This window comes from Pavona decussata, unplaced genomic scaffold (genome assembly GCF_977016875.1).
Source record: "Pavona decussata unplaced genomic scaffold, jaPavDecu1.1 SCAFFOLD_37, whole genome shotgun sequence".
Classification (NCBI taxonomy): domain Eukaryota; kingdom Metazoa; phylum Cnidaria; class Anthozoa; order Scleractinia; family Agariciidae; genus Pavona; species Pavona decussata.
Window position 1 is genome coordinate 487,263 of NW_028145459.1, and position 13,385 is coordinate 500,647.

General features: G+C 40.7%; 1 protein-coding gene across 2 annotated transcripts; it reads right to left on the reverse strand.

Annotated features, from left to right (window-relative positions):
- Positions 1-3,005: 3,005 nt before the first annotated feature.
- On the reverse strand, positions 3,006-10,105 carry LOC146483882 (uncharacterized). 2 transcript variants are annotated; one of them, XM_085105056.1, is made up of 3 exons: positions 9,889-10,105; positions 7,597-7,638; positions 3,006-4,672 (listed from the first exon to the last, which is right to left on the reverse strand). In XM_085105056.1, exons 1-3 carry the CDS (start codon positions 10,007-10,009, stop codon positions 3,336-3,338), a joined length of 1,500 nt encoding a protein of 499 aa, XP_084961182.1. In that variant the 5' UTR covers positions 10,010-10,105; the 3' UTR covers positions 3,006-3,335. The 2 variants fall into 2 exon arrangements, with proteins under 2 accessions (XP_084961182.1, XP_084961183.1); XM_085105057.1 differs by lacking the exon at positions 7,597-7,638.
- Positions 10,106-13,385: the final 3,280 nt, after the last annotated feature.

Here is a 13,385-nt window from a genome sequence, read left to right on the forward strand (position 1 = left end):
TATCTGACTTGAACTCTCCGAGAGATAACGGCTGGTTGAGTGTGTCTCGAATTAGTTGAGCAGCAACTAAACTTGAGCGACACAAACTTGGATCATTTATACCAATGGACGGGGATTAGTGATTCCCCTGACGCAGCAGGTTGACAAGCCATGAAACCTGCATACTTTCCGGGAGGGGAAGGGTAGGGTGAAATAAAATGGGACCGGTGCCATCCATCCCTATTTTGGTATCGCAGCTAGTCTGTTGTTGAATGAATAACTAAAGGCGGTAAAAGATATATTTGGACTTGGTAAAATTTTCAGAAAACTCCTTCCGTACTGAAGTTCACCCTTTGATGTCATTTTGTGCGACTGATTTAACGCCAATGGACCTCCGCGGCTTCCTACTCGCCTTTCATATAGTACGGCCAGCGAACACCCTTGCAGCCCTCTATAACAGACCTGGACCATGGTACCTTCGGTTCTTTTATTCCTCCCTCGTGAAGAACTTAATATCCCTGGTGTGGTTTGCCATCCAAGGAAAAATTTTCCAAAAAAGGTTGTTTTGGTATCCCGCTGTTTTTTTCCTATCCCTTTGCAATGACATTTTATACAAAAGAGACTACTGTGGTGTAAGACTAATAAACGGAAGAAGCGTGGTCACTTTTCAAATACGTTCAAAGTGCCTATGAAGCGAAAATTGCTTTTGTGTAGTTATAAAATTTGCACTTTAACATGTACGATCCCGAAGTTTTAGAGTACTGGGGTAAAACTTGTACATTTTACAAACGCCAAAGTTGGTTTATTTGGTTTCAAAAATGGTCAGAGGACTGGGTCGAGTTTTATGCTGAATTCCAAGTTGTGACATCACGTTGGTGCCAAAAGTTTGTTTACTTTCATTCCGTTCTTGCCGCCAAAAGGGATTGTAGAAAGAGAAAAGCATGTCTAGCGATTCTGTGAACGATCGATTCTGGCAACCCTCTTTGTTACGGACGCCAGCAACGCAATATCGCCCTCGCTGTCGCTTATCTTTCTTCTCTTCCGCCATGATGAATTGCAATTCTTGGCACCAACGTGACGTCAGGGGTTATTGTCACGTGGCATTTTAGCCGCGCGATTCGAATACCATTTTTGAAGGCAAAATAGCCCAACTTTGAGCGCTCACAAAATCGGCAATTTTTACCCCAGCAATCTAAACTTTGAAATCCCGTGTTTGAAAGGGTAAATTTTATAACTACCTAAAGACAATTTTCGCTTCATAGGAACCTTAATACAACCTGGATAAATTTCCTGCAGCTGGGGAAGCATGCCCTCAGACTTCCTTGAGGGAGTCCTTAGCCTGCTTCCTAGATTGGACTTCCCAGCTCTCAAATGGCGTGCGTACATCGAAAAAATTAAAATACGTGTGCAAGTTCATATTGAATATATCAAAGATATATTGATAATCATAAGTTTCTACTCATATACACACAGTTTATTTGGTATATCGGAGATTAATACCCGGCAAGGCCGAAAGATTGTCTGAAAATGAAAAATTGCATGGCCGAAAAGCCAAGCTTCGACGGCGACTGTGAAATTTTGAAGACAATCTTTTAGCCAAGGAGTTTAGGAATTCCAAATTCTTAGCGAAAAGCTTTTCAAAAAATGTCAAATTTGATGGTATTATATGGCTGGCTCCGCGAGCGGGCACTGAGTCAAATCCTGCGCTGAGATTGGGTACCCGAGCGGGCGAGATGAAGCTATATTGCCCGCTCGGGATTACCCGTTGCCCGTCCTCTTGGCATCGAAAGTTTAATCCCGAGCAACAATGTAATATTTTCTTCGATTTTCTCGTTGTTCTGGGGGAAAATGCTCACTAAAATTTTCGGTAAATTTTCCACATTTACGTAAAGGAAAAAAGGGAAAGAAAAGAGAATGGAATCATCCTGGTAAAGTGAAAATTTTGTTTCAGCTACAATAGACCCATTCGGTTAAGGCAATGTTGCACCCAATTCAAATCCTTTGGGCATAAAATGTTTTGTTCTAAGTATTTCGATATCATTTAAATGTGAATGCTACATTATAATGCAAATGCAATAAACAAAGAATCTTAACCCCGGGGGATCTGAATTGGGTACAACATTGCGTTAGCCGAACGAGTTGAATCAGCGAGTTGCTCTGTGTGTAGATAGATTGATTTTGTAAAACGTATTGTCTCAATTCGAGTACTAAATACAATACAATACAACACAATACTTTATTGACACTCCCCTGGTGGGGCTTTTCAGTGACAATGCAATTAACAATACAAACATACCTATAAGAATTAATTACGTAATTAGTTCTCTAGGTTTGCAATGATTGTATTTAAATCATAGCGTAGTGAAAGTTGCGTTAAGTGTTTAGAGCAGTTAATTTTTTAAGTTCGCCGAAGAAGCACAATTTTTTAATTTAGCCGCGTCTGGCTTGTTGTAAATAACAAAATCTTATCAAAGTTTCGCCCAGTTTTCTGATTTACCTGCTCTATTTTTCTGCTTATGTTTGCATATAATTTCAAAATGTATTGTTTCATTCAAGAATTATTGATTGGAGGCCTAAAACTGTGTAAAAATGTTTATTATTTACGTCGCGCGATCGGCTTAAAATGGCGAGTTTGCCAAAAATTTAAATTTTTTGTATTCAATAATTTTTTTACTCCCTTTAAGCCATTATAAAGTTAGAACCTTAAGATAATTTAGGATTCTTTGTTTTTAATCTTACCTGCCGGCTATGAAGAATTTCTTTCCGAGCAGAACGGTTTCATGTTCTGTTTTGTTTTGTAGTTGAAAATAAAGCTATATAATAATCCTTTATTGACCTAGCTTGTTGGTTCAAGATGGCTTGATATTGGCCTCGTTCCTTTTTTGCATTTTTATGGACCTCGACTTCGTCTCAGTTCATAAAAACGCAAAAAAGAACTTGGCCAATATCCAGCCATCCCCTGCTTTGTGTATTGCATACACGTTACTTCGAAATGTGGCCCACACACCCAACTGGGGGATCACCTCTCGTGATGAATGGCAACTGATTTTCTTTATTTTTCACAAGGTTTACAATTCGTAAATTCCTCTTTTACGCCTGAGAAGACACAGATTTAGCATTGACTATGAAATGTGCATATTGATCTTCAACAGCCTACATGATTCTACATCATCTCATATCATCCAACAGTCTTGACTCAGTTGATTGTTACATGTGTATATTAATCTTTGACTGTCTACAGGATTATAAATCATCTCATATCATCTAATAGGCGTAAATCAGTTGAAGAACCTTAAATAATCCAAATTCCAGTTTCTGTTACAGTAGTTAGGTACTGCTGGCTTGGTCTGATCAGGTTAGTTAACAACGTTTCCTTCATCAATGCTGTTATCATTCTCCATTCCACTGGATTCCATTCCACTGGATTTCACTTTACTGGATCCAGATTCCATTCCACTGGATGCCATTCCACTGGATGCCATTCCACTGGATGCCATTCCACTGGATGCCATTCCACTGGATCCCATTTCACTGGATTCCATTCCACTGGATGCCATTCCACTGGATGCCATTCCACTGGATGCCATTCCACTGGATTCCATTCCACTGGATTCCATTCCACTGGATCCCACTCCACTAGATTCCATTCCACTGGATGCCATTCCACCGGATCCCATTTCACTGGATTCCATTCCACTGGATTCCATTCCACTGGATTCCATTCCACTGGATCCCATTCCACTGGATGCCATTTGGCTGGATCCCATTCCACTGGATGCCATTCCACTGGATGCCATTCCACTGGATGCCATTCCACTGGATGCCATTCCACTGGATCCCATTTCACTGGATCCCATTCCACTGGATCTAGACCCCATTCCACTGGATGGCATTCCACTGGATTCCATTCCACTGGATTCCATTCCACTGGATTCCATTCCACTGGATCCCATTCCACTGGATCGCATTTCACTGGATCTCATTCCACTGGATTCCATTCCACTGAATTCCATTCCACTGGATTGCATTCCACTGGATTCTATTTCACTGGATTCCTTTCCACTGGATCCTATACTACTGGATTCCATTCCACTGGATCCCATTCCACTGGATTCCATTCCACTGGATGCCATTCCACTGGATTCCATTCCACTGGATGCCATTCCACTGGATCCCACTCCACTGGATTCCATTCCACTGGATGCCATTCCACCGGATCCCATTTCACTGGATCCCATTCCACTAGATCCCATTCCACTGGATTCCATTCCACTGGATGCCATTCCACTGGATGCCATTCCACTGGATGCCATTCCACTGGATTCCATTCCACTGGATGCCATTCCACTGGATCCCATTCCACTGGATCCCATTCCACTGGATTCGGATCCCATTCCACTGGATTCCATTCCACTGGATCGCACTCCACTGGATTCCATTCCACTGGATCTCATTCCACTGGATTCCATTCCACTGGATGCCATTTCACTGGATGCCATTCCACTGGATTCCATTTCACTGGATTCCATTCCACTCGATGCCATTCCACTCGATCCCATTCCACTGGATCGCATTCCACTGGATCCCATTCCACTGGATTCCATTTCACTTGATTCGGATTCCATTCCACTGAATCCCGACCCCATTCCACTCAAATCTATGGTATTCATTTTATCGTATCCCAACTTTTTACCTAAAAATAAGTTAAACCACAAACAACAAATTTAAAGTCAGTCTCTATTGACTGGGGTAAAACTCAAAGTTTTGTCTGTCAGTAAATGAAATAAAATCCCTGCGTCTTTTTAGGAGGGAAGAAAACTTTTATTTTGTTTTATTAGCTTTCGGAATTAAAATAGGAGAGTCGACGTAGAAACCATTTTGTTTTGTTTAGATGATAACTGCAATAACGTTCAAGTCAGTAATTGTAACCTGCGCTTGCCTTTTGTTAAACTGTTATCAACTTACTTTATTTTTGAAGCAATTAATTTTACAAAACTTAAACTGTTATCAACTTACTTTATTTTTGAAGCAATTAATTTTACAAAACTTAAAGATATAGGTATATATAGTGTTATCCAAAAGCGCTTTTAAAATATTTGTCTATGTTGTGTAATATAATAACGCTCTTTTGGATACGATGTAATTCCATATCTCGTTTTTTTGTTTTAACGATAGAGATGGTGTGCAACATACCGTAAAATCACAGTCATAAGCTCCCCGCTTGCATGCCCACTCGGTTTAAGGTCTATCTATTTGTAAACAAAATTTTTTTCCGGTTATAAGCCCTCCCCCATTCCGCTTATAGCCCCATTTTTATGTAAAGACTTCTTGAGTACGAAACAATGGTTTTTTTACTATCTCGTCCAATACCGTTAAAGAATCCATTAAAGATTTTGAAGATGATGTGAAAATTTCCCCTGGACGAAAGACTCAGGTAATGGCAGCGCTGACGATGATTAAAAAAGTGGAAAGCCCAAATTAACTTCGTTAAGAAGAACTGCTCATTCTTATTTGTTATGTTACGGTTACAGTTAAAGTTAATTAAAGCTCAAAATTTGGTCTTGTGGTGAAATAAAGTACGTTTTATTATCATCTTGTTTTTAACGTTTTTTGATCCGCACATAAGCCTCTCCGGATATAAGCCCACCCAAAACCCCCTAGGAAAGTGTATATGCCCAGGGTTTATAACCGGGAAATTACGGTATGAGTCGAAATACGCCTGGTGTGTCTATTCCCCCGGTAGATCGTCGGCCTTGATCCAACTCTGAAGCTATATTCTGAGCTACATATTAATTTCTATAATGAAGCCAAGTGCTGCGTGTGTTCTTTTCGTATTGGGCGATATTTTATTTTTTGTAACAGATTTCAGCTCCTCTCCGCAGCCTGAGGTTGTCTTGTTATCATATTGTCTCTAATTGTTAATATCTTTTCTTTGTTGAAAACATATTTCTCTCCTAGTTCAATCTTCTGTAATATCATTTTTTTTTTGTTTTCGGTAAGTTGTATCACTCCAAGATTGTTCCCGTGGTTATGGTTAATCCACTGACGTTCTTCCAAAACACGGGGTTCGACCGACAATCCGCGGATTAGACAGGGATAGTTTTTTACGTGAGTACAAACTAAAGGACTTCTTTGTTAATTCTCTTTGCTTCATGTGTGCTAAAATGGATACTGTGTTTCATACTGACTTATCAAAATTACCTCTAATTCCCACTCTTTTGTCTGATAGATGCCATTTGTGAAAAGCTTGTACAGGCACTCAAGTTAAATCGGACAGAGCCATAGATTTAATTTCTTATACAAACGATGCCTCCTAATTGTAGGGCACTCCCCTGGCTACAGCGTACAGATACAAGTACCAAAACTCTGAGTTACATTTTTGAGTTTTCTTCACTGTACTTGAATTGATAAACTGCTCGTTTCAACTGCTCTTCTACTATTGAATCACTCAAGAAACTCCAGCTATACTCAACTGACAACTCAACATCACCTAGACTATCAATTGGTTTGGCAACTGACCGACTACAAGCTTAACCCAAACATGTTTGGGTTAACGTGTCCATGGGCCTCCCACGCAGTCGTTTTTAGGTAATACGAGCCCCCTAAACATGACTGCGTGGGAGTGGGATACCTATCCATGGGGACCTTCAAAATTCCATTTAGTACTCAACTAAGAAAACCCAAATAAACCTACACGACCACACATTCAAATAACACTTATCCAATGAAAAACTTGGAAAGAACGACACTTTAAAGACAACAAACTAAGTACTGGAATTTCCACGGTGATCCAAGCCAAGATCGGCAAGAATTTCCAAGCGAGTCTATTTCTAGAGCTTTTAGTAAAAGACCAAAATATCACTATCAACGTGCTCAAAGTCGGCCAGTCGTGTCTAACGAAAAATCTTCACAGGTTTAGGAGGTCCTCGTCTTGAGAAAATTGACAACACCCTCCGCAAAATCATTTTTTGAGCAAAAGTTCTTCAGAAAATCCCTACCAATAATCACATTAAACGTCAAATCTTGAATTACATGAGCTTCAAAAGGAAAAACTAACAAATGAGAGCAGTACTTTTCCCAGCGCGACAAAAGAACGACTAGAATTATCTCAACTTGGGTGAGTTTTTCCAAACATACGTACTGACTGCCGTGACAGGTGCTCCTGAGAAAAATCGAGCTTGACTCCAGACTGCGCTCGACTTTTGTAGCTCCGCTTCGCTCCTAGTCTCCTTCGCATCCGTTATTAGGGTCGTCACCCAACGCTCCGCACCGGTGGGGAGCGGAGTTGCGTGACGACCCTAATAACGGCTGCGAAGGAGACCACTTCGCTCTCCGCTCTGTTCGCCCTATGCCCCAGTTTGGGGGCCTGTTCACAGGCTAATTCAAAGCCTGCCTGCTATGCTTATAGGAATTGCAGAGCTATCGGCTACAAACGGGAAACAAAAAAGCAAGCTGGTGCATTTTCAATAACAGACTGGGGTCTCTGGAGAACAATTATCAACTTCCTTGCACTGAACAATGTCAACTAAAGCTGGAGGAGTGAAATCCACTTTAAAGTAAATTTGTCTATCACTCATTTTTATACTGTTACATTCAGAACTGGGTCAATAACTTTACCTTTTCCGATTATCTCGGACACCGACTTGTTTTCCTTTGCAACTGCGAATTCAATAAAATAATAAAAAAATAAATCACTGTATTTAAGTGTCAACGTATTTAGCGCAGTGCACTAATTGGGGAGACTTTCCAGATCGAACTGGAAGGAATTAGAAAATGATGGTTTTTGAGGAGAGGAGAAAACCGGAGTACCCGAAGAAAAACCTCTCTAAACTAGGACGAGAACCAACGACAAATTAACAACTTGAGGCAAATTCTCAAATGCTCTTGAAAACATGCTTGACTTTTAGAAGACAAAACAGGAAAGTTTGGCGAACCAGCGCCAACTTGTAAAAATCGCCATGATTTTTCTGATCGTGGTGGCCTATTGATAAACTTTCAAATTTTGTTATGACGACAAAACACCATTTTGTGAGTGAGTGCAATGAGTACCCTGTCTACATGGGTGCGGTAACATCTGACGACCTAAACACTTCAAAACTATGATTGGGTGAGACACAAACAAAAAAACAGGAACAAGTGGGATTAATTTTAAAACTGGTTCTTCTCGTCAACAACAAAATTATCTGAATCCACTCTATTGACAGCACCTATCAATATCACGTGAAACGTGTTTATTTTGAAACGCGGCAGGGGCGTTAACTTGTTTCAGGGGTTCCAGTTGTGGCTATTTTGACCTTTCTGTTGATGTCAGATGCGGACCATTAGGGATCCGTGGTCTTACAGTTGCTCGACAATTATAATTCAAGGGGCCTTTTCTGCCACAATTATGACAAATTTGATTACAGTTATGGGCGGATTGAGCGAATTTTTTTTTACTCGACGAGGCCATGTTAGGCTAGGCGATGGAAACACGCTTTACACACGTGACATAATCGACAAACGAACAAAAAAAACACGCGCCCTAGGAAAATAGCACTACTACTACTACTACTACTACCACTACTGCTACAACTACTACTACTACTACTACTACTACTACTACTACTACTACTACTACTACTACTACTACTACTACTACTACTACTACTACTACTACTACTACTACTACTACTACTACTACTACTGCTACTGCTGCTGCTGCTGCTGCTACTACTACTACTAAGTAATGAGCAAAAAACCAGGGAATTCCACAGCTTGATGGCATTTGTGCTGAACAAGGGTTCCCTTTATTGCAGATCGCAATGTCTTGATAGGAATACGTTATACGAAATAAAAGGTTCCTGTAAATACCAAGGTGCTATGTCACTTAAAAGATAGAAGCAAACAATTGAACAAAAACGGACATTCTGGAAAAACCCGAGCACAGCAGGGAAACGACACTGAACCGTGAGGTTTTTGGAACAATACGAATACACGTAGAGAGCGGATAGACAAAGCACATGCAACATAAGACAAACAAAAAGTTATAATTATAATCCGGTGTTTAGCTTATAGCAAATTGTATGCTTTATTTTAGTCCAGTCCTCTGAAGTTGGATTGCTTTACTAAAAAACTTTTTAACTTCTGGGAAAAATGGATGAAAAAAACAAGCAGAGACGAATAGCGTTTGGCTCGCTACATTTCTCCCCCTCCCGCTTTAGCGTTATCATTCAGATTATTGATGGGCCAAAGACTGAGTAGGCCGGAATGGATTGAAACTTCCAAACAATGTAGGCTAAACGACGGCAGCGAAGGAGACTATTCCTCTCGTTGTTCTAGGATTATTTTGTAGCTAAGGAAAACTTACTTCATCAATTTTAAAAAAAGAGGTCAAATAGTGTTACACCACAGGTAATCCAGGCTCTATGGGCGTTTATAAGACCTTCGTTTACCTCTGTATCGTCACGTAATTTGAGGTTCACGATGAGTGTTACGCAATGGCGTAAATTATAAGGGTTTGTATGGCAATTTATGAACGTGTTTAGGAGTCAAAAATAAAGCGCATGAATTGAACAAAAATGGCTTACCTTGTCTCCTTGATGTCTTTTAAATTCCCGTGCAAACCCTTATAATTTACGCCATTGCGTAACACTCATCGGGACACTTTTTAAAAATTACAACGTGGCGTTACGAAGGCTAAGCCGCCCATAGTGCTTGGGCTACCTGTGATTATACCATGGCATTTCCCGTGAAAACGTTTGTTCTTTCCCGCCTAATGCAAACCCTGTTTTGGACTTAAATTTTGTGGGCCAACGCACGCAGAAAAATATAAGTCAAACAATCTCCTGGGAATACGAGGCATTGAAACAACTTTGCACCGACATCTAAATACAGTCTGCTACGGGTTTAAATGCTCTATCAAAGTCCTACCTGAATTTTTGGTCTTTCCCATAAGGGCATTGCGAAGTTGCTGAAAAGCCGTCCGTCTAGCAAATCCGTCAGTTACTGACAGAAGTAGAAACGAAACCAACAAAATGGTAGCAACTTTCATGTTTCGAACTTTACTACAGACGAAATCACTGTGGATCCTGGAGCGCGACTCTTTCCTTTGTGCGACAATCTATTCGCACATGCTTTTATAGCAGTGAGAGTTCTGCCGGTAATATACCTGTCATGATCCCGACATTTCATATCAACAATCATCCCTGTCAATCAACTTTAACGGCAATAAAAAGACATCAACCAGACTAAACCCTGTCCGTGTAGCCCTGAGATCATTACACTGCCCGTTATGCTTTGCAAGCGTTTCATCACAGGTCACCCAAGCTGATTCCAGTGGGGACTAGGATCTTTATGATTAGGAGTTGGGATTTTAATTTTATTATTTTATTTATTATTACAGTGGAACCTCTCCTTACGGACACCTCTATAATACTGACACCTCTCTATAATGGACAGTTCACTTGGTCCCTGAGAGACAGAAATCCATATAAAGCCTACCTCTCTAAAACGGACACATCCATAATACGGACACTTATTCCTGTCCCCATGGTGTCCGTAATAAGGAGGTCTGACTGTATTATTATTATTATTATTGTTATTATTATTATTATTATTATTATTATTTTCTACGTCAATAGCGTCAATCGTAACCATTGTATGTGGCTCCCCACCTGGAACCATAACCCCTAAACGTTCTGCGCGGCACATCAAGCGTGATTTGAAACGTGATGGCAAATTGCTGAAAGGTTTTGTCCCGGAGATTAGAACTAAGGGGCTGTTTACATGGAGGGAGAAAGATCCTAGAAGGCGGATCAGGGAACTCTTCGTTTGGTTCATATGCAGAAATTTCGGTCGGAGTGGTTACCAAGTGGAGAAGGAAAAGAAGAAAAATTGTCGGCGTTTAGCAGATGCCGCTTGGCAGCCACCAAATTTGTTTTTTTTTTTGTCCCTAGTACTAGGATCTTCCGAGCGAAGGTGGTTTACATGGAGCTAGGATCTTCCTATCTCTCAGCTAGGAAGATCCTATTTCTAGGAAGATCCTAGCGCTAGGGCCAAGTACAACTGAATAAAGAAAACATATGGCGCTAGGATGATCCGCCTTCTAGGATCTTCCTAGTGCTAGGATCTTCCTCCCTCCATGTAAACAGTCCCTAAAGGTGCGAAAGAATCCTTCAGCCCCGTATCAATCAAAACAACACGCTTTAGTCAACAGTAGAGAACTTGCGACAAAATAAAATTATTATTGTTCATTATTATACAGTCGAACCTTCCTTTGCGACCACCTCTCATTAGCGACCACTTTTCCAAAATACCAAAAGCTTTCAAGTCAAATCAGTATAGATGGAACCTCTCAAAGGCGACCACCTCTCGTAAGCGGCCACTTTTAGAGATGATTGTTTAAAATTTTCAATTGTTTTTAACCTCCCTTAGGCGACCACTAGACACACAATCTGCTGTATCTCTCACAGGCGGAAAGTGAAAAATGTTGCACTGTAAAGCCGCCGTTACACGTTGAAACTTTTAGCTGAAACTTGTGTGCAACGGCGCTGCGAAACAAGTTTCAGCAGGCGTTACACCGTGTAACATGGTCGGTTTCGTGAAACTTTTTCGAACTTCCGTTGCGAGACAAGTTTCACGAAAAGTAGAACCGCTTTCTACTTCTGCAACGGCTCGCAACGGTCGCAGTGGTGAAAAAACAAGAGTTTCACCGTGTAACACCGCTTCGTGAAACTGGTCTCGTTCGCCGTTGCACACAAGTTTCAGCTAACAGGGTCCCAAAGGGGTTTAGGGCTCCAGGGCCCGGGCTTAAAAAATGCAGGGCTCCAGGGCTCCAAGGCGAAAATTTCAGGGCTCTAGGGCTCCACATCATCTGCTTTAGGGCTCCGGGCTCCACTCTGGTCTACAATCTTGATATGTAAAAATTCTATTTTTAACGCTCAATCGAATACGCAAATAAAAGAGTCAGCAATTCCGATCAATTTTTTGAACCCAAGCAGCTTATTTACATGATGTTTAAATGGGGTTGACGGACCTGCACGACTCCCGCTGTGTGCCCATTGTGTTGATAAAAGCCTTTATAGCTTTGCTTTAACAAGCATGTCTTTAAGCGATTTCCCTTTTCTATAAGAGATTAAGGGATGTTCCTTGTATATCTCTCTTAGTAGTGGCTGGTTTTGTATTAAATCATGCCATTTGTCCATTAGAACATTTTTCAAACATGGCAGTGATGGTTGAAATTGTGTCACGAAGGATAGAATTTTCTTGTGCGCTTTCTGTTTTTGTGTAACAGCGTTTTTTCTTTCAGCGAAGTTAACTTCGGAGAGGATTTTGTCCACCAGGTTACTAGCTAGGATAACCTCTCGATGCCAGGCGTGTTTTAAAGTTTTTAATGTTTTCCTTTAGACACTACTTTAGAAGAGTTTATCCTGAGAAGTCTAAGAGCTTCTCCTTTATCGAAGCCTTCTTTGACCTGGGAGGCAACTGTTGTAGTTTGTGTACTGAAATGTTTCAGTAGGTTTGTAATGTGTGTGCACGTCGAGAATCGATTCTTTCTCGAATCCCTCTCCCTTATAGACTGTTGTATCCAAGAATGTTGTTTCTAATATTATTGTGAGACTTCAGCGGTAAACTTAATTTATCGGTAGCGTGGTACGAATTTGCTTGCTCAATGAAATGTTCTATTTCTTCTTTGTTTGTATCCCACAAGCGAAATACATCGTCAATGAACCTTTTCCACGTTAGTGGTTTGTAAACGCTTTGCCTTAAGATCTCCTTTTCTATAGATACTGCCATTTTAGTGCCCATGGCAGTTCCGTGTGTTTGGAGATAGTCTTTCCCGTTAAATTGGAAGGAGCTCTCCTTCAGTATAAGGCTGAGCATTTCTCTGAGGAAATTTGTAGCTATAGGAGGGTTATTGGCATGAAAGGTCTCGCATGCGTTGCATACTATAGTGATTCCTTCCTCCCGTGGGATATTCATGTAAAGGCTAGTGACATCCATTGAGACTAGGAAAACCTTATGAAATGTGTTGTTAATCTTTAAGATACGAGTCCTGTATTTGTGCTATTGGCTGAAGTAGTTTGTCCATGAACGATGATAAGCGTTCTGTTGGGCCATCACACCCAGATATGATAGGTCTTCCGACTAATGTCGGTTTGTGAATTTTTGTGAGGGTATAAAACACTGGGATTCGAGGCGGATTTGGTGTTAGTTTAAACCATTGAACCGTCATTTCGTCTATGCACCCTGCTTGGTGAAGGGCATTAATGAGGTGTTTAACTCTCTGGAATGTGTCTCTAAGCATTGGTTTGTCTAGTGGCTGATAGTTATTTCAATCATCCAATTGTTTCTGTCCCTCTGGCTCATTGATTTTGTTTTCTCTGTTCATAACGACGGTTTTTGTGCCTTTATCTTCTTTTTTGAGA

Bases quoted from the DNA above. Each gene is read 5' to 3' on its own strand.
- LOC146483882 (XM_085105056.1), bottom strand. From the start codon at position 10,009: ATGAAAGTTGCTACCATTTTGTTGGTTTCGTTTCTACTTCTGTCAGTA. The intron at 7,639-9,888 runs GTAGGACTTTGA...TTGAATTCGCAG, and splicing joins GGGAAAGACCAAAAATTCAG to TTGCAAAGGAAAACAAGTCG. The intron at 4,673-7,596 runs GTAAAGTTATTG...ACTTATTTTTAG, and splicing joins GTCCGAGATAATCGGAAAAG to GTAAAAAGTTGGGATACGAT.